Source organism: Neofelis nebulosa, chromosome 10 (genome assembly GCF_028018385.1).
Source record: "Neofelis nebulosa isolate mNeoNeb1 chromosome 10, mNeoNeb1.pri, whole genome shotgun sequence".
Classification (NCBI taxonomy): domain Eukaryota; kingdom Metazoa; phylum Chordata; class Mammalia; order Carnivora; family Felidae; genus Neofelis; species Neofelis nebulosa.
Window position 1 is genome coordinate 107,961,574 of NC_080791.1, and position 21,049 is coordinate 107,982,622.

The 21,049-nt window shown below is 49.2% G+C and overlaps 1 protein-coding gene across 11 annotated transcripts; it reads right to left on the reverse strand.

Moving 5' to 3' along the window:
* Positions 1–27: 27 nt before the first annotated feature.
* On the reverse strand, positions 28–13,965 carry SF1 (splicing factor 1). Of its 11 annotated transcripts, none has more exons than XM_058689544.1 (14): positions 13,169–13,965; positions 11,729–11,857; positions 8,930–9,005; positions 5,735–5,887; positions 5,436–5,525; positions 4,902–5,085; positions 4,701–4,816; positions 4,463–4,570; positions 3,591–3,771; positions 3,055–3,328; positions 2,660–2,719; positions 2,374–2,553; positions 1,408–1,612; positions 28–972 (listed from the first exon to the last, which is right to left on the reverse strand). In XM_058689544.1, exons 1-14 carry the CDS (start codon positions 13,563–13,565, stop codon positions 843–845), a joined length of 2,283 nt encoding a protein of 760 aa, XP_058545527.1. In that variant the 5' UTR covers positions 13,566–13,965; the 3' UTR covers positions 28–842. The 11 variants fall into 11 exon arrangements, with proteins under 11 accessions (XP_058545527.1, XP_058545531.1, XP_058545529.1 ...); XM_058689548.1 differs by having other exon boundaries at positions 13,535–13,962; XM_058689546.1 differs by lacking the exon at positions 1,408–1,612 and having other exon boundaries at positions 13,169–13,964.
* Between the last annotated feature and the right edge of the window lie 7,084 nt (positions 13,966–21,049).

Here is a 21,049-nt window from a genome sequence, read left to right on the forward strand (position 1 = left end):
AGAAGAGAAAATGAAGAAACAGACCCAGAAAACCACACTGCTCTTTTATTCAATGAACACCCCCCTTTAACGCAGTGTTGAATCATACACCGAAAAAAAAGCCCAGAGAAATTTCTGCAGATAAACCAGTGAAGAGAACGCGCGTTATACATTATTGTCAACATAATCACTCCATGAAGAGGGAAGGGGAGGAAAAAGGAAGTAGAACGAAAAACGAGGGGCTCAAACCCTTAGACACTGCAAAACATTCAGACGTTCGGGATTAAAATAAAATTTAAAAGGAAACCTTCCAGGAAGGAGAGGAACAAATGGAATCTGAGGCAGCTTAGATGCTCAGGGAGCATGGAAAGGACTCTCCAGGGTGGCAGACGAGCCCAAGGTGGCTTGAGTGGCCCCACCTAACGCAGGCAGGGGTGCCGGGATAGGTGTCGACCCAGAACCTGGAAATGAACCCACTTCTCTACAAAGGTGGCAAAGACAAAAATCTCACACTACAGAAAGAACAAAAAAAAAAAAAGTCTCTGGGGTGGTCATGGCAACCTTGAAAATTTTAGAACCAAAGAACCCCCCCCCTCCCGCCCCACCCCCGCAACTAGCCTGACATCAATGGCTAAAGCTTGCGCCTAAAACCATTTGCTCCCTCCTCTCCTTAGGAAGAGAAGAACAAGGAACGGAGAAAAAGGAAAGGAATCTAATTGCAGCAGAAGATCGGGGAAGAGCATCTCCTTGGACGGAGTCTGAAGAAAGGAAGAGATCAGGAAATAACAAAGGAAAAAGAAAAAAATTAATAAAAATTTCACGATATGGAGCCAGCGTGTTCCGATTCCGTCCACAAAAATAACTCAGGCTGCTTTGCCGAACCATCCCGTCCACCAGGGGCGCTGCTGAGGCTGTCTGCCTGGAAGGGTCACCAATGGGCGCGGAAAGTCCTCACTCTCATGGCTCGGGCCATCGCCGCCGCGGGGAGGGATCCTGGCGGCCCGGTTTGGGGAGAGGCAAAGGGAGTTGGGTGAGGAGAGAAAGAAGACAAAGAAGACACTCGATGCTACGGGGCGCCAGGAGAGCCCAAGCTGGCGCCCCTACTACCACCTGCCCGTTCCCAAGCGAGTCCTCGGTCGCTTGGCCCAGCCCGGTGCGTGCACACACACACATGCGTGCACACCAATCACATGCGTGCATCCCAATGTCTGGCTCCATATGGTGAGGTTCGGCGTGTGTTTAAACGAGACCAATTCTCTCTCTATATAATATATATTTTCTTAAAAAAACCGAGTCTAGTTCTGTGGTGGAGGCGGTGGGGGAGCTGGAGGCATCCCGAAGGGCGGCATGCCCGCCACCCCCATGCCCATCATGGTGACAAAGTTAGAAGGGTCCATGGGAGGCGGAGGAGGAGGGGGCGGGGCATACATCATGCCGGCGGAACCAGGCGGCGGAGGCGGCGGAGGGGGAGGGGCCCCGGGCGGCAGAGGCGGCTGGACCCCGGGGGGCAGGGGCACCATAGTGGGGTTGCCTTGCATCTGAGGGGCTCCTGGAGAAGCTGCGGCAGCCGCCTGCTGCTGTTGCCATGGCGGGATGGACCCTGTGCCAGCGCTCGTGGTGGTAGTCGTCGTATCTGGGGTGGTAAAGAAGCCCAAGGTCACACGCGCGGGGGCACACCGCGGCTCTCTGCGGCTGCTGCCTTGGGATGGGGGGGCGAGGGGCGCCTGCTCCTTGCTTGGCATGCGGTACGGTGGTGGGGGGCGGGCGGGCGGGGCTGTCCTGGTGATGGGGAGTGGAGGGGTGGGCAGGACTACCCTGGGGTCAGCCTCGAGGTCTCTGGGCTTCACAGAGTAAGCCCTTTGTCACCAATGCCCGTGGAAGGGCTGAGGGAAAGGTACCAGACACAAGAACCGGCTCTGACATCCCTCCGCCCATCCGCCGCCACCACCGAACGGCACATTCAACCTCAAGGCCACAGCTACTCTCCCCACAGCCCGGTCCCATCCCTGCAGTCTCTCAGGCCCCAATCACATCCCTCTCCACAGCATGCAAGCACCCTCCCCACCCTGGCCCTCCGCACAGGCTCGGGCCAGCCAACGGCTGGCAGCTCACGCAGCCCACCGAGAGCCTGGATTTCCGGCACCCTACCTACGACGGCAGGTTCCCTCCAGGTCCCCCAAAACCTCTCCCCAGACACAACCACGCCAAACATCAGCTCTCTTCCCCAAGATCCCCAGGAGGGCCAGGAGGCCCTTTCTGTTTACACCCCCAGCAGAGACCAGAGTCTCCTCCCAGGGTGTCCGCCTGCCCGCGTGAGCTGCGAGGTTCTCTTGTCCCTCTCAGCCCCACCTCCCCATCCCACCCACCCCCACAAGCCCAAAATATCCCACTCACTTTGCTGCCATGGCAAGGGGGTACTGGAAGCCATACTGCTGCTGGGCGGAGGGGGTGGCGGAGGCTGCTGCTGCTGCTGCTGCCATGGGGGAAGAGGGCCAGAGGGAGGGGGCGGGGGCTGCCCACTGGGAGGCGGCGGCGGCGGCGGCATCATGCCCATAGGCGGCGGTGGCATCATACCTGCAGGCAGGCGGAGGCAGGGGTGAGGCCTCAGGGGAGGAGAGACCGGAGACCCCACTCGCGCCCAGGGCACACCCCAAAGGGAGCAGGGGACAGGCTGTGTTACCTTTTCCTTGATGCAGGCGATAGACCCCAGAGCCCACAGGCGTACTTCCCAGGTACTGATCTTGATGGAAGGAAAGAGCAGGGACTTAGCAGGACATTGGAACCAGCCAGAGAAGATGCCCCCACCGACAGCTCGTTCGGTCACACAGCCTGCGATCGCTACCGTTCTAAGAACAGTTCTAGAACTGTTGCCTTGAAGAGGGAGGCCTCTGTCTACCCCACACAGAAAACACTTCCTGAACCAGAACAAAGTCCTGCTCCTTCTGGAGCCCGAGCCTTGGCAGGAGACCTGGTGCGACACGCAGCCACTCTGAGGGCTGCTTCCGGTTCGCAGCAACCTGATGTAACCCTTGCTTATCCCAAAGCCCCAAGGTTTCTGGTCTGACACTTACTTACCCATTGGAGGAGGGCCATGATGCCCAGGTGGGTGGGGGCCCTGGTTCATCGGTGGTGGTGGCGGCTGCATCCAAGGGGGTGGGGGTCCGTTAGGGTTGTGCTGCATGGGATGTCCACCGTGCCCACCTGTCAGGCTGGGTAACGGGTGTGGGAAGCTGTGGGGGCCACCTCCGGGCCCACCAGGACCACCTCCGTGCATGCCGTGGTAGGGCCGACTCTCTGAAGGGCCCGAATTCATCCAGGGTGGGCGGCTCTGGGTGGTGGACATGAGAGACTATGTGAGAGCATTTCCCGCCAACGTCCCTGCCTGCTCCCCCTGGTGGCAACACTGTTCTTTCGGCTCCGTCAAGAGGTCCAGAACCGGAGGACGGGATCTTCCCAAAGCGAGAGATCCCCAAACATCCTGACATCCGGAAGAACAATGTTGCCAGCCATGTCCGCCAACCTGCTCTACCCAGAGCACCTGGCCACAGCGCCCCCGTCTCTGAGGAAGAGAACGGGGGACCGGGCCACAAAAACCAGCCCCTGAAACTCACCGGGGGAGGTGGGTTGTTGGCGGGAGCAGCAGGCCGAGGCGCACTGGCCAGGGGCGTGGTGGCAGGCCCAGAGGTGGAGCCCACGGACGCTGGCACAGGGGCTTCGCCCAGCTCAGCCATGAGGGACAAATACTCTTTATCCATCCGTGCTTTATCCTGAGCTGACTGGGGGTCACCAGGCCTGAAGGTGGGATAGGGAACGGAGAGAGAGAAGAGAAAAAAAAAAAAAAAACCCCTTCGTTATTAAAAAAAAGTTTTACGTTCTGGGAAATTGACAGAGTTTTGAGGAATCCAACGATCCTTCCTCAAAATAGTCTCATCCAATTTTCAGTTCTGTGCCCAGCTCTGCATCTGAGATTACCACGCGGATCTCTGCCACAACAGAGAAGACTGAGATCATACGACCACGCCAGCCACGGGAGCCAGGAAAGCATAGGCTCTTCCAAAAAACAAACTTGCATCAGATCCTACATTCCCAGTTTGAGGAAAGGAAAATATATGCAAGACGAGAGCACCTGCCAGGTTTTCCAAAGTAAAAAAAGGAGAAAACTGTTGCCATCAAGGGCTGGTTCAAAACCGGTCAAGAATCCAGACTGCTTAGCAGCAAAAGGTAGTTAACACCGAGGCACAGTATATCCAAAATGGAAATTTCCAGTGTTCCTGAACTCAAGACGAGCCACAAAATACAGGTGTTCTGCACAAGCTGCTCCTCATCATCCTGGGCTTTAACGTCACACCGTCACAGACCACATTCACAGAAAGGGAGCATCTCTCTGGTCCAAAGGTTAATAGGAACCAACCAACAACGTGCTAAAAAATAAAAAAGTTTCGTACACCGCAGGCTACAAGAAGCTCCAACTCCAGCCGCTCACCTTTGGAATTTACAATCGGAAGCAATATGGCCAGCCCCTCCACACTTGGTACACACTGTGGTATTGGTAATGCTGCGGGTCTCTGAGCTCTGCCAAGGTCTTAAGATCCTGTCAAGGAAGAAAAAACAAACACACAAAAAAAGACAAAGTCATCTCAAGAGCCACGGTCACGCTCCCTACTCCCACAGGTTCTTTAGGTCCGAGTGGAGTCTCCCTCCTTTCAAAACTGATGCCACACCTGTTATCATCTTCTCGAAGGGTCCCGTTCAAACGGGCCAACTCCCGAAGCTGCATCTTCCGTAGATCATTCTGGTCCTCAGGGGTCTCAATACCCTGCTTCAGGATGTTTCTTATCTAGCGGAGATGGAACAGTCAGTCACGTAAGCACCGGGCCCACTGCATGACTTCTAGCAATAGGCTTCCTTTCTGGCTGCCTCACCTGTTCCACAGCTTTCTTCACATTCTCCATGGTGTTGGCGGTAACCAGGGCATGAAGTGGTTCATCTTCTCCAGGCAACATCTGGCCATCTTTGCGCCCGACCTTCCCTTCTTTGACAGACCCTTTTCCCCGAATCATAATTTTGGCGTTACATTCCTTCTCTATGTTCTTCAAGGTGTTCCCTCTATCAGAGGCAGAAAGAACGGAGTTTTTGTATTCGCCAGGCAAGTTCATATGCCAGAAGAGACAGAGCGGGCTGATCACACTGGCAGAAAGTGTGACAGCATGGAGTTGGATTTTCCCACCAAAAGCTCCAGGACCCCCAAGTGAAGGCCAGCCATAGCAAACGATCCCCAAGATCGGACTTCTCTGCAGTAAGAGGCCGAAGTTAAAGAGATTTTCTCACAGAAAGGCGTGACCTCCCACCCAAAACAGGAAGGCAAGCTATCAATTGTACCCAATGGGGCCTAAGATCGATCCATCTCACGGGGTCTCAGGAATGACGCACCGTCCCATAGGACAGCACTTACTCACCTGGGCCCAATCAGCAGCCCCACGAAGTTGATTTCTGGGTACTCATCTTGTGGAATCATTACTTTATCGCTCACCCGTGTTGCTGGAGGCCTAAGAAAGAAAAGACTCATGGACTCTGCGTGTTTCGGAGACAGGACACCGACATGCCACAGCTCTTCTAAACCTGAGCTTGGTACCATGTGTTAATCACACGTGACTTGGGGCGAGAGAGGAGACATGGGTACCAAAACGGTTCTACCACCAGCTCACACGTGGCCCACACGCGTCCTTGTCCCGGACCGGCCAGCCCCTCTGCTTACTTGTAATCTGCAGGCGGCTTGAAATCAGGGTTGAGGGCAACCATCTCCGTGATGAGGTTGTGCCGCTCCTCTTCAAGCTTTTTGCGGGTGCGGAACTCGCGCGTGTTAAGCCGCTTCCCCTCGCTATTGTAGATGGGCTCAGGGGAAGGGGACCTGTGGGAAACAGAGCCCCGTTACTGCTCTGCCTTCACTTTTCTCATCCCACACGGGCTAAAATTAGTCTTCCCCAGCCCCTCTGCCTCTCAGACCCTAACACAACACTCTTCGGAGGAACCGACCATAACGTGTGCTATTCAAGATCGTGTGGAGTGGGGAGATGAAAGCTGGCTTAGCATAGGGGGACTGGGGTGTGTGTGAGAGAGGAAAAAAAAAACAGTCTGGCTTCTAATTGTTGAGAAGAAAAAAGTCTGTCCTTCTGGGGGGAAATCTTTGGACTGTAAATGGCAAGGACAGTATCATCTTCTGGAGTCTTCTTGCCAAGTATGGATTTTTCTTTCGTTTTTAAAAAAGCTGTACGATATCACAACTCTACGAACCACGGAAACCCCAAGTTTAGGTAAAATGTGGACTGTTGCAGAGCTCACGCCCTAGCAGGAAGAGTGTCTGCACCCCTACCGCAGAGTAAGTACGAGCTCTTTAACCCAATGCGACTGGGACTCAAGGCTGCTGCAGCTACTTGGCCCCACAATGGAGAGAGATGGTTCAAGGCTTCGTCTCTGCTTTTCCTTCACTGGCCTGGCTGGCTGTGTCCAAGGCCCAGGAGCCAACCTGTTTTCTGGCTGTTCGAGGTTGGGGAGTCTGGGTAGAGAAAAACGTTAAAGTGCTAACGCAGCTTCTGCTAGAGGCTGCAAGTGCAGATTTGGTCAAGTACTTGTCTAGGGTCTGGACCTGCAAACGGCAAGGGGAAAACCTAGGATTCTCCACCAGAGTTTACAAGTCCAGAAAGCAGATTTTCTCTCTCTCATTTTTTTAAGGAGTAAAATGCTGTTGCTACAAGTAAAAAAATAGTAACGATAAAATGGTCAGTTTACCACAGCCGGATTTTGCGGTAATAAAAAAAGAGAAGTTACGCTCCTAGAATTCTGAGTTGAGATTACAAAAAGGACCATAGCTTGATATTCTGAATGAAAATTTAGTAGCAGCTGCAAGAAGGGAAGAGATCATGTGGATCAGGTTATTAAAAAAACATCCTGAAAGTAGTCAAGACTCCTATACCCTTGGTTTAGTTGAGACAACCTTGCCTAGTTGGAGAGCAAGGACTGAACTCGGCTGCTCCCACTGTCTTCAGCCTAAAGGGAACCATGTCATACCACATTACACACACGATGGAATAAAAGGTCAGGTTTGTTCATGGCTAATGACGACTAAATGACACCTCCGTTTCTAGCATTTATATAAACTGTTGACACAATCCAATGATAGTGAACAAAAGCAAACATACCCCAGCTCATTAGACTATCAGCTTACACATTTATGTCTATAAGAGATCTTAAAAACATTTTTAACTGTGCAACTTAAGCAACATCAAGATAGCATAAAGTGGCTTAATATTGAGAATACACCTTCTTAAGAAATAACCTTATTAAGGTAAGAAACTCATGCAATTCCCTCCAACCTGGGCTCAAAAGCAAAACCAGTCAGGCATTAGGCCCTCTTTCAAACTGAATACAAGGGAGAAGAAAACTCTGCTCTGGTTTTATTTCTAACATGCTTGACATTTCTAATTCTCACCCCACAGCTGTCTAGAATGTAAGCATTTCTAGCTAATCAACAAAACAAGTTTTACCAGTACCAAATCGGTCATTTAAAAGCCTCCCCACAGTTTAACCTCTTCCCAAATTGTGGATGTGAAAGGCAATAGCTAATATTCTAGAGGTTAGATTGGCCCAACTTCTTCACTTCGAATAGGCATCACATAGATGAACTAAACTCTAATCCCAGTTCTCCAGGAAGCAAAGGTTTGTTAAAAATTCAACCTTTTGAGGAATTGCCTGGTAACCTGTTAGACATATTACTAAAGGGAAAAAGGCCAAAAAAAAAAAAAAAAAAAAAAAAAGGCACTCAACAGTTGTGGTCTACAACCTACAATGCAAATCTTGGGGGGGGGGGGGGGGGAGGGGACAACACCAAAAAATATAAAACACAACCTTCCAACCAAAACCTACAGGTAAAAAATAACAAATTCAATATCACGTAAAATGAGAGAACACATGGAGAAATTAATTTGTTCCCTGGCAAATGGCAGCAGAAAGATGCATTGAGTGAGTGGCTTCTAAAACCATTACATCATCTTCCTGATTTAACAAGCCATTAATTGGGTAATAAAAGCCAAAAACACTAACTTTTAAAGGCAAGTGCTTTCAACTATGCTGCCTGCACTAAGAGAAACTTCACGGAGAGGGAGGCATACTGCCCTTCGATTAGACTTTAGCGGTTTGAAGTTCAACCAGTCAGTAAAATTCCTGGTTAAAAAGTTCATTTCCCTCAGACTTTTGACTTTTCAAAGGTGAGAGAAATGATAAACAGAGATGACATGACCACAGCTGTTTGCAAACCACACTCTTATAAAAAATCAAGGTGATTTAGGGTTGGTTGCTAGCCTTCCCCAAATAGCTGAGAAATGTTCTGGCCCCTCCCAATACCCCCAGGCAATGGCCAAGGCTGAAAATTCACTGGCAGTGAAGGAAGCTGGTTAGAAATCTCATCTATTTGAAAACCATCTCAAAACCATGAGGAGGACTGCAGCAATGAGCTAACCAGGTAAGAGTTTCTGGTCTGCTCAAACTCAGTGATGCTCAAAAATATTCTTAATCCCTGCATCGTGTACCTGTGAGAAAAACTCTATACCCTCGGCTTTCCACCACAGCGGTTACTGTAAAGGCTGGTGAACGGGCCACCTCACTGTCCCTACTACGGGTGGGTAAATCAGGTGAAAATCTACATGCTTACCAATTGGAAACCAGTTGTCCATTTGCCCGTTAACTTTTTATTCTGCTAGTAATTAAGTTTCATTCCAATTTTCTAACTGATGACTAACCATACGGATTGCTAATTAAACCCTAGGCCCAAGAGTCAGAGTATTAGCAGTCGTCTTACTATGATTTCTTTGAACTGACACAATATGTTGCCACCAGTAAAACGTATTGAGAAAAAGGTAAAAGCGTTACTGTCAGCTGGTTAAAACTGTTTCCCAACCTGTCCTCAGGGTTAGGGGGGATGCCCAGGTCTCCTGTGCGCAGTTTACGAGTCAGGTCTTCTATCTGCAGTTGCACTGGAAGAAACCAGGTTAGGAAAGAAAAAAAAAGGATGGAAAAAAGACAATGTTACCAAAAAACATCTCAAATCTCAACAACAAGCATGAAGAACTCGGAGACTTTGAAAGGGACGACTGATCAGTGAACACTCTGAGGCAAAAACCCCCAACCGCCTATCGGCAGGAGTCCATTTACATCTATAGGTATTTTTCACTTCAAAATGGTTATCACTTAAGGAAGCAAACAGTTTGTTGGAAGAGGGGTTAGCGGTATAGACTGTTCACTAAGGCTAACGTCAAAGCAATTACTCGGTGTTTCACTTCTCCCTCCCCCCTCAAGGCTTGCTATACGAATGGCACCCAAAACAAAGCATGTACGTTATCACCAATACCCTGTTCCCAACCAAATTACTTTGAGGGCAAGACTCTTGAGAGTTTACTTTTCGTCATTAAGTATTAAGCATAGCCCAAAATGAAATCCAATTAACATGGGACAAGGAAAAATACCAGTTGAGCAAAGATCATTTTCATTGATACCAGATTCAAAATTCCTTAAACAAGTAAGACATTTAATAACCAATCCAATACCTCATAAACAGTTTGTTATACATACTCTTTCCGTACAACCCGATCCGTACTAATAAGGATCTCCCAATACCTGTTGCTTTTGTTCAAATCTTCATATACCTTAATAAACCAGTAACCGTGAGAGGTTAACAAGTCTGTCTTCAGACTCGCTCCTCATGAGGAGTGTAAAAGGAAGGGGGGAGAAAATAGAAGTGTGGGTCAAGGAGAATGTGTGTGGCCCTCAGACCTTGACAAATAAGGCTGTACGTGAAAAAGAGAGGAGGGTTTCACAAAAGTTCAATGACTCCAGGGAAATGTTACCCGGCTGATTTCTCAAGATAATGGAACTGCAGAGCAAGATCACTTTCTTCAGTGTGCTGAAGAGTCACCTGTGTCTTACCTTTGTAGCATCTGAGAGTTGTGAGCAGGCATCTCTAGTAAGGGCAAGTCTTAACTGGGTTGGGTTAAAGTTGAGTTGGCTCCAAAAACAGGATTAATACAGGTCTAACCCAAGACATCCTTCTAATTTTAAATACATCCCACAAGGCTATACCGTATATCCACTCCAACTCCAGAGAAGTGAAAATCCACACTCATATCAAGAGATGATACTTGGGGGCATCGTACAAGGCAGCGTGTACTATGAGAGACAGAAGATGAACGAGATCTGTGGATCCCTAAAGCTCTTCTATGCCAGCAAAGTGCTGACTTGACGGTCAAGTATTAAGTTCAAGAACTCAAGTGAAAGTCCCCTTCATGGGAGCAGGCAGTCCTCCTAACTACGGTAGGGATGTGGGGTCTGACCTGAGGAAATAACTGGAAATTAAACCCAAAGTTTGGGATCTTCCTTGGAGCTGAGATCTATACTGGCCTCGGCTTTTACTCTATCCACTTGGACTATAGCTGTAAACAGCCCTTCGGGCTCAGTGCATTAACTCCCTACACAGGAAGAGAACTGGAGAACTGCAGAGAAGTTTGCTTTTCCCCATTTTCTAAGACTGCTTGTGTTTTGGGAACATTATCCCACTAGGAACATTTCGCAAGGTTGTAAAGACCCAGAACGATCCAGTGTGAGATGAAGGGGTGGGTGGCAGCAGATTGGAACAGTGGGGAAAGAAGAAATATTAGTACGTGAAAACAAGATAAACAATTCCAACACCTCAAAACTCTCGGCAGTTAAAAAAACGAGATTCAGATCCTCAAGAATAACACATGCCAGCCTTGAAGCTTTTACTTATGAAGGCTCCAGACTCATAGGCCTAGGCAGCCTTTGCCCTAATTTACTCCAAAGGGGATGTTTATCTGGTTAGTAAGAAATATTTCCAAGTGAACTTTTCAGAGACAGCTGCAGATACATGAATAAAAGTGAAACTTGCATTAAAAACCTTGTATTTGAAAAAAGGTAATTTTAAGATTAACTTCATTTACATTGTGGACAGTCATTGTTAATTCTTGAAATTTCCCATCGGTTAAGATCTTTTATCCTATCACCTCATTCCATATCCAAGTAGTATCCCTTTCCCAGCAGAGTTCTTTGATAGTAAATAGTAAAAGAGCCCTCGTTTTAAGACAGCTCTCCAAAGACCAAACCAGAAAAGATGCTGAAGGAAAGGTTAGATTCAACAAAATGGTAAAAAGGGGTGCACTGTGAACACTTTCAGAGCCAGTCTTTGATTAAATTAAGTTTTTTTCTTTTCAGAAAGTACCTATAAAAAAGTAAAAGACCACATTTGAAGGGGAAAAGGAATATGAAATTATGGTGAAAAACCATGCTGTGAAAAAGGTACTTAGTTTATAATACCTGCAGTGTTCTCCACTGGGGCCGTGTCCAGAGAGGCAGAAGACACTCACCTCACAACTGGCAACGAGCAGCAGCTGAAAAGGGCAGGTGGGGTGCTGGACTGGGGGCTACCCTCACTCCTAAAGTGGGTCCCTCTACCTTCCTGGCACTCATGGAGAACACTGCTGTTACAGACAGACCAAAACAAGGAGCTGCAAACCCAGGACTTAACACAGCAAAAACTGATGAATTATGTCAAAGTCGAAAATGAACACCTGATACCTCATCTTAAAAAAACAAGACTTTAAGGTCTCAAACTTACAACACACAAAATGTCGCTCAGAATAAACTGTAACAATCTGAAAACGCATTTGGGTGCAGAACGTGTATTTACCTATATAAGCTCTTTCTTGTTCCCGAGTAAGTCCAGGGGGGATAACCGTAGGCATTCCTGGAATCACCGTCTTCTGTTCCATCGTATCTTGGTTCCATCGGCTCCTCTTCCGCTTCTTACTTGGGAAGTCTACAGGCAGACAAGGTCCATCAAATGCAAATATAAACCAGCTAACTATAAACAAGCAGATCAGGACACTGCACACAACCTCCACAGACCGGGAGCCTGAGAACTTGACCTAAGACATTTTATAAATGGCAAAAAATAGAAACAAACCCGGGAAATCAGAGACACATAGCCACTACAAGGGTATCTGGACCTGGGTCCGAAAAAGTAACATTTCACATTTATAGTATATCCAGGGCAACTGTGAGGTACGTAAACAATCTAATAAATCTCTACGTCTAAAGTTTCAGACCTACGTCAACCGTGGATGTTGCAGAAGCCAAAGTATACTGAATAATCAGGCTCGTACAATAATATTGAAGAAACCGCTGTTTCTTCCCACGTCCCCCTCCCCACCAGTCACCTTTCCAAATTGGCCAGAACTCAGCGAAACCAATGATTTACTAAGTGAAAAAGCCCAACTTTTCAACAAGATTAGTTTTTTCTTCATCAGTTTAGCCAAGATAAGCAACCTTCCTGGCCAATTAGACACTCAGTATCTGACGTATCAAAAATTCAACAAAGAGCAAGCTATACGACAGCCACCAAGTCCTCCTCCTCCGATACAACTGCGGGAACTCCCTACACTTCTAATACACACAGATCAGTGCTACTTCCCGGGGGGGGGGGGCAGGCCCAGGGGCAAAGCCCCAACACTAAGGGGAAGCATTATCAGACTTCTCTACAGTAAATGAAGCGAGACTAGGGAAAAACTTCTCTCCCTCCAAAAGGAGCATAGGCCTCAACCGCACCCTGAGGACTTCCAAACTTTCTATCACTGTAATTGAAAACCTTGCCTCGCTGTAGAAAAAGCCGCTCTCCTTGCTACTTTTCTGCTTTTTGGGGGACCGGTCTACAACCAGGAAGGAGGCGCTCCACGTCATCAGTTGACCCTCTCACGCTTTCCTGACATGCACACCCACCACCCCGTCCACCACATCAACTCACTCCACGCCCTTCTCCTACACCAGGGGCTAGAATACAGCACAGACCACCCCCCGCGCCCCGCCCCGCCAGATTTTAGTCGGGCCGCGGAGCCCGGCCACCACACTGCGCCTGCGCACAGCAGCCCTTCGCCCTCCCCGCTCCCTCCAGCGCGCGTGCGCACTCGGGGCCCAAGAACCGGGCCGCGCGCCCCGTGGCGCCTCCGCCCGGGGCCTCCCCGTGCGCGCGCGCGCCCCTGCCGCGTGCAGCCGCCGTCGCCGCCGCCGCGCGCCCCTCAGGCGGCCGGGCCCGTCCGCGCGACGCCTCTCGCGCTCTCTCGGCCCGACTCACCTCCTCCGCCGCCGGCCGGGCCCGGCTGCTGGTCCTGACGCGGCGGCTGGGGTGGCGGCAGCTGCGGCGGCGACACGCGCTGGTAGAGCGGCGGCGGAGGGGGAGGCTGCGGCGGCGGGTACGAGGAGCCTGGGGAGGGCGGCGGCGGCGGCGGCTGCTGGGGAGGCGGGGGCGGCGGCGGTGGCGGCGGCGGCAGCGCCGCGAAGGGGAAGGCCGCGGTCAGGGCCCCCACCGAGCCCACGGGCGGGGGCGGCGGCGCCCCGGGCACCAGCAGCCCCGCCCCAGGCCCGGGAGCAGGCGGTGGCCCCGGCTCGAAGCCCCCTTTGGGCCCGGAAAGGGGGGGGAGGCCGGGGGGGCCCAGCTTACCCAGCGGCGTGGCGTTCGCTCCGGTCGCCATGGTGGCCCCGGGGACCGGCACCGGTGGCTCCTTTTAGGTGGCGGCGGCGGCGGCGGCTTCTTCGCGAACCTTCCGGGGGGAGGGGACCCGACTGCGCTGCCGCGGAGCGCGCGGAACCCGTCCTCTCACGCGGCGGGCGGCGGCGGCGCGAGACGCACAAAGAGGGAGGAGAGAGGGCGCCGCGGGGGCGGGCCGGGGGCGACGGGTCCGAGGACTGGATTGGGCCGAGCCGAGGCAAGGGGGTCGGAATCGGCGGCCTCCGATTGGCGGAGCCTTAGCCCTTCTCGATGCGCGCTGGGATTGGCCGGACCGTTAGGCCCGGCGAAGAAATGGCGGACGAGCCTGGCGAGCTAGGAGGTGTCGCAGCGCGCACTTCATTTGTTACTGCGCGAACTGAGCTCAGCGTCCAGAAAGGAGGGGATAGGGTGGGGCAAGCTCTGTGACGTAAGGGCCAAGGGCTTTCTCATTGGTTGAAACTGATTGAGTCGATCAACCTTGGTTGCGTCGTAGTCTCATGGGATTGGCTGTCGCTTGTTCGATTCTTTTTCTACTCCCCTCCCCCGGGGAGCAGTTTCGCTGGGATTAAGCGAGAGGTCGCGGCGGTAAAGCCGCGGCTGAACGAGATTTACGGTGGGGGAGGAGTGGAGAAGGAGCGCGCATGCGCAGGTGGGACAAAGCTTCCTCTCCGCCCTTCGCTTCATAGTCGACCCTGGGGTCCGGCGCGGAAGCCCTAAGTGACGTCAATTCTCGATTCCCATGGTAACCCGGAACTGGGGGACGGGGGGAGGGGCCGGCGCGCGCCCGTAAACAGGATCCGTTGACTAGCCGCAGGTAAAAAAGGACTTCCTGTTTTCTTAAAAGAAGAAAGAAAATAAGCTATAAAATAGCTTTTTTGAAAGGTTAAAAGCAGTATCTGAGGCGACAGAAGAACACATAATCTGAGGCGACAACAATATAAAGTCAATTCCGAAATTAATTTACATACACATTGCGTTTCCATGCGAATCTCAATTGGGTTGGGGTGATTACATCATCTTATAATCATAGAATTATGAAAATAGTGGGGAAACTTGTCAACGAGGTCGAGAAGGAACTTGCATTTCAGACGGTACAAACAGTATAAAAGACACCATCATGAAACGATGTAATAGTGTAGGAAAGACCGATGAGGGCAACAGGAAGAGACTGGGAATAGATTCCCCCATATGTAGGTAGATTCCGTAAAGAAAAATTGAGCTAATAAATGGTATAGAGTGCTAAATTAGACAATAAAACAGGCACGGAACACGATGTAGGACACTATCAGAGTCATGTAGAGATAGAGACTTTTAGGAAGACAAGAAACTCAGACTAATAAAAGATGACCACCAAAGAAATGAAAACTGTATGATAAAAGCAGACAGAAATACATCAGGAAAATATGTTTGCCACACATGATAAAGAGCTTATATGGAAAGAAGTCTTCAAAGTTAATGGGGGGGGGGGGCACCTGGGTGGCTCAATTGGTTAAGCTTCTGACTTCAGCTCAGGTCATGATCTGGTTGGTGAGTTTGAGTCCCCCGTTGGGCTCTGTGCTGACAGCTGAGCCTGGAGCCTGCTTCTGATTCTGCGCCTTCCTCTTTCTCTGTCCCCCTCCTGCTTGCTCTCTGTCTCTGCCTCTCCCTCAAAAATAATAAATATTAAAAAAATTTTAATGAGTAAATGTTAATTTTTTTTTTTTAATTAATTAGAGGGGCGCTTGGGTGACTCAGTAGGTTAAGTGTGGGATTCTTGCTTGCAGCTCAGGCCATGATCTCACCATTCGTCAGATCTAGCCCCATGTTGGGTCTTTTCAACGTATCAGTCCCACTCCTGGGAATCTGCCCCAAAGCAAAGTGTGTGATGATATAATGTAATGTGTTCATGGTCTTACACTGCATTTACTGCAGCACTGTAAGGGTGAAAATCTGGAAACAAAGTGTGTTTCTATTAATAAGTGAATTCGACAAACTGAATGTCCGTAACATAGATTACTAGGCAGATTTGAAAATCAGTTAATCGATACCAACTGATGTAGAGGGACTTCTGTGCTGTTATTAAACGAGAAAAGCAGACAAATACATATTTCGCAATCTCGTTTTTGTAAAGCCCCATATATGTGTGTGCTCGTGCATGTTTTTATTTGGTTAGCTGAGCATAGCTATGGAAGAATACACGTCATGTTATTAGTGAAGCACTGGAGAGGGAAACAATTACTTGGACGTTATTCCATACATTTTGAGCACTCAAAACATTTTTTATTTTTTTTTTTTTTAATTTTTTTTTAAATGTTTTATTTATTTTTGAGACAGGGAGAGACAGAGCATGAACGGGGGAGGGGCAGAGAGGGAGGGAGACACAGAATCGGAAACAGGCTCCAGGCTCTGAGCCGTCAGCACAGAGCCTGACGCGGGGCTCGAACTCACGGACCGCGAGATCGTGACCTGGCTGAAGTCGGAGGCTTAACCGACTGCGCCACCCAGGCGCCCCTCAAAACATTTTTTAAATGTGCTTCATACTTTTTAAAAATTTCTGATGATCCCGTGACATAACATTATATAACTGAACATAACGAAGTCCACTGACAGGAAAATCAGCAAATTTTTAATGGTGGTGGGATCTCAGGTAATTTTTAATTTTTTCCTCCTATTTCTCTATGTTCTATATTCTACTTTAGTTTTTTATACTGAGCAAGTACTATTTGTATAATAAAAGCGAAGCTAATATTACGGACAAGAAAGGAAAAAATATAAAATATTTAAGTCATCGGGCACCTGGGTGGCCCAGTCGGTTAAGCGTCTGACTTTGGCTCAGAGGTCATGATCTTTCAGTTCACAAGTTCAAGCCCCGTGTCGGGCTCAGTGCCGACCGCTTGAAGTCTGGAGCCTGCTTCGGATTCTATGTCTCCCTGTCTCTCTCTATGACCCTACCTACTCACACTCTGTCTGTCTGTCTCTCTCTCTCTCTCAAGTATAAACATTCAAAAAACTTTTATGTGTTTAAGTCATCTGTTTGAAAATGAAGGGAAAGTTAATTTATCCAGTTAATACAATAAGGCTCTCTGGAGGAGAAAAGAGTCCCTCAGCGTGTGAGCAGTTACTGAGTGCAAAACAGCTTGGTGGATTGCAGAAGTAAACGAAACTCAGTCCCTGCCTTCCAGAAAATCATAGTCTGGTAAAGGAAGAGACAAATGCACACCTGAAAATGGACTGTTAATACTAATTGCGACGTTGCCATGCTGATGACAGCAAAGGCTACAGCTTTGTGTGATGGGCCCGTCACCCGCACTGCTCTGCAGCTGTTCCGGTTGAATTTCTTCTTTTATCCAGGACTTTCATGAGAGTATCTTTCCTTAATTCCAAGTTGCAATGTTATTAATTTATTAATAATGTTAATTTATTACTTTTTATTTTTGCAGAGCGTGACCTTTAAAATCCCTACTCTTGGGGCGCCTGGGTGGCTCAGTTGGTTAAGCATCCTAATTCGGCTCGGGTCATGGTCTCACGGTTTGTGAGTTCGAGCCCCATGTCGGGCTCTGTGCTGACAGCTCAGAGCCTGGAGCCTGCTACAGATTCCGTGTCTCTCTCTCTCTCTCTCTCTCTCTCTGCCTCTCCCCCACTCACCCTCTGTCTCTCTCCCTCTCAAAAAATAAATAAATGTGAAAAAAAATTTTTTTTAATAAAAAATAAATAAATTGGCACTTTCTGGCTGAGGACCCACAGGCTGATTCTTCCCAGTTTGGAGGCAGGTTGGAGTCTTAACCGACTCAGGCCAGCCATCCACCGGCGGACAACTAGGGAAGTAATTTAATCTCTCCACGCCTCAGTTTCTCCATCCGCACGAGGCAGACATTGACGCTACCCCTACAGGATGCTGTGCCGATCCAGTAAGATCAGAGAGCACTGTTGGTTTGAATAGGAACCTCCAAGAACTCTACACGGACTCCAGACACAGATGTCTCCTGATTTTATACAAGGGTGCAGTACCACCAAAAATATATTATCTTGCCTTTGTCCCAAGATCCTGGCACAGAGCTCCAAAAACCTTTGGGATTTCTTGAGTGATACGAGTGTCTTTGCTTGTTCATGACAAGCCCCTTTGGACCATACCCGAGTTTAAGCTCACAGGGGACTCATTGCCAGCTCTGAGAGCCCTGAGCTAGCTTCAGGATGCTGGCTGGTCAGGAAAACCACTCCGCTTTCAGCCCCACCTCTGGCGGAGAGAGAGGGACTGGAGACTGCATTCAGTCACATGGCCGATGATTTCATCAATCGTGCCTGTGTAACGAAACCTCAGTTGAAAACCCTGAACAATGAGGTTTGGAGAGCTTCTGAGTCAGTGAGCCTACTGATGTGACAGAAGGGTGGTGTATACCCTGACTCCACAGGGACGGAAGCTCCTGGGCTCAGGACCATTCTAGACCTTGCCACGTTTCTTCATGTAGCTGTTCACTTGTATCCTCTATAATAAAACAGTAATCATAAATGTAGTGCTTGCCTGAGTTCTGTGAGTCACTGTGGCAAATTGTTGAACCTGAAAGGGGTCTGTGGGAACCCTGAACTTGCAGCCAGGTTGGACAGAGGTGTGGATAGCCCGGAGAACCAGGACTTGTGGCTGAATTCCTCACCTGTGGGGTCTTCACCAACTCGGAGTTGTTCATGTCAGAATCGGATGGACTTGCAAGACATTGGTGGGAGGCAGAGAACTGGTGTTGGAGTGTACAACATAAGAAGTTTCAGGGACGCCTGGGTGGCTCACTCGGTAAAGCGGCTCAGGTCACGATCTCACAATTTGTGAGTTCGAGCCCCACGTCAGGCTCTGTGCTGACAGCACGGAGCCTGGAGCCAGCTTTGGATTTGTGTCTCCTTCTCTCTGCCCCTCCCCACCTTGTGGGCTCTCTCTCTCTCTCTCTGTCTCCCTCCCTCCCTCTTTCTCTCTTTTTCAAACATAAAAAAAAAAAGCTTCAGTCCTTCCCACTCATCTCTGGCATTTTCGGTCTTTTGAATCTACATCTGATAGTTCAGAAACCCCAACCCCTGGCAAGATTGATTGGTAGTACCATGTAGGTAGCTGACATTTAGGAGGAGCAAGTCCATGGTTGTTTGCCTCTGTGTCCACAGTTTGGAGAGCCCACCTGTGATTCCATTACCTGCATTAGGAACAACACTATCTACCATGGAGTGAGTACCCGTTGTGCACCAAGAACTTTTCATGTTTTGTTTTCCCTGCAAAATCATGTTTATTTACCACTTCCTATTTTTTGTGGTTTTTTTTTTTTTAACGTTTATTTATTTTTGAGACAGAGAGAGACAGAGCATGAACGGGGGAGGGGCAGAGAGAGAGAGGGAGACACAGAATCGGAAGCAGGCTCCAGGCTCTGAGCTGTCAGCCCAGAGCCCGACATGGGGCTCGAACTCCCGGACCACGAGATCGTGACCTGAGCCGAAGTCAGACGCTTAACCGACTGAGCCACCCAGGCGCCCCCTATTTTTTGTGTTTTTATTTAAAACAATTTTATGGGGCACCTGGGTGGCGCAGTCGGTTAAGCCTCCGACTTCAGCCAGGTCACGATCTCACGGTCCGTGAGTTCGAGCCCCGCGTCAGGCTCTGGGCTGATGGCTCGGAGCCTGGAGCCTGTTTCCGATTCTGTGTCTCCCTCTCTCTCTGCCCCTCCCCCGTTCATGCTTTGTCTCTCTCTGTCCCAAAAATAAATAAAAAACGTTGAAAAAAAAATTTAAAAAAAAAAAATAAATAAAACAATTTTTTAGGGGCGCCTGCCTAAAAATTATTTAAATTATTATTTAAAACAATTTTTAATGTTTATTTTTGAAAGAGAGTATGAACGGGAAGGGGCAGAAAGAGAGGGAGACACGGAATCTGAAGCAGGCTCCAGGCTTTGAGCTGTCAGCAGAGAGCCCGATGCAGGGCTCGAACCCACAAACCATGAGAGCATGCCCTGAGCCCAAGTCGGACACTTAGCCAACTGAGCCACCCAGAAGCCCCTGCTTACTACTTCCTGTTAAAGCTAATTTGAACCAGTGGGAGACAGGTAGTGGAATTTGTGACTTTAGGTACAGCTTAGAAATAACTGGGCGCCTGCCTGAGTGGCTCAGTCGGTTAAGCGGTCGACTTCGGCTCAGGTCGTGATCTCGCAGTTTGTCAGTTCAAGTCCCGCATCGGGCTCTGTGCTGACGGCTCAGAGCCCGGAGCCTGCTTTGGATTCTGTGTCTCCTTCTCTCTCTGCCCCTCCCCTGCTCATGCTCTGTCTCTCTCAAAACTAAATAAAACGTTAAATAGCATAACAGGTACGTGCAAATCATGTATCCAATAAAGGACTTGTACCCAGACTCTAAAACTCAACAAGAGGACAACCCTACTTTTTAAAAGCCAAAGATTTGAACAGACTCTTTTCTTTCTTTCTTTCTTAAAAAATTTAAAGTAATCTCTGCACCCAGCGTGGGGCGCACACTGACAACGCCGAGATCGGGAGCCGTGTGCTCTACCGACCGAGCCAGCCAGGCACCAGAAAACAGACTCTTTTCCCAAGAAGTCGTACAGTCGTGAAAAAAAAAGTAAATTAAAACCACCGTGAGATTCCACGACACGTCTGTTTGGTGAAAATTAAACAAGGCCGACCATACCAAGGGCCGTCACGGAAGCGAAGGGGTTAGAATTCCCCTACCTGGCTGGCCGGAATGTAAAATGGTAATAACCACTTTGGAAAACGCTTGGGCAGTTCCTTACAAAGTACAACAACACTTCCCACGCCGAAGTATTTACCCAAGAGAAATGAAAGTAGATGCCCACACGCAGACACATACGTGAATGTTCATAGCAGTTTTATTTGTAACAGTCCAGAGCCGGAAAGAGCCCACATGTCCAACAGGTGACGAGCCAAGCACACTGTGGTACGCCCATCAAACGGAATATTACTCGGCAATAAAAAAGAACGACTATCAGTACATGCAACAACATGGGTGAATCACAGAACCATTTGCTCAGTGGAAGGTAAAGAGGCGTGCACACTGTACGATTCTATTTATATCAATTCTGAAAAGTGCGCATTCATCTATAGTGAGGGAGAGCGGCTGCGTGGGTATTATGAGCAGGACGGCACGATCGCAAAGGGGTACAGGGAACTTGGCGAGATGATGGACGTTATCTTGATTGTGGTGACGGTTTCCCACGTCATCATCAAATAGGACATTTTCAATATATGCAGTGTATCGGATACCAGTTTATCCCTCAATAAAGCTGTTTGTGTGTTGTTTTTTTTTAAGTTTATTTAAGTAATCCCTATACCCAACATGGAGCTCGAACTCATGACCCTGAGATCAAGAGTTGCGTGCTCTTTTGACTGAGCCAGCCAGGCGCCTCTCAATAAAGATGTGTTAACAAACAATAGAGAAAACTAGAGAGAGGGGGAGGATCTGCCCACAATTCTCCTCCCAACACTGATACCGTCC

Coding starts and splice junctions, on each gene's coding strand:
- SF1 (XM_058689543.1), bottom strand. CDS start 13,565: ATGGCGACCGGAGCGAACGCCACGCCGCTGGGTAAGCTGGGCCCCCCC. Junction 11,858..13,168: donor CCCGGCCGGCGGCGGAGGAG/GTGAGTCGGGCC, acceptor GTCTGCCTGTAG/ACTTCCCAAGTAAGAAGCGG. Junction 4,571..4,700: donor CTTCGAGAAGATGATAACAG/GTGTGGCATCAG, acceptor CTTCCTTGACAG/GATCTTAAGACCTTGGCAGA.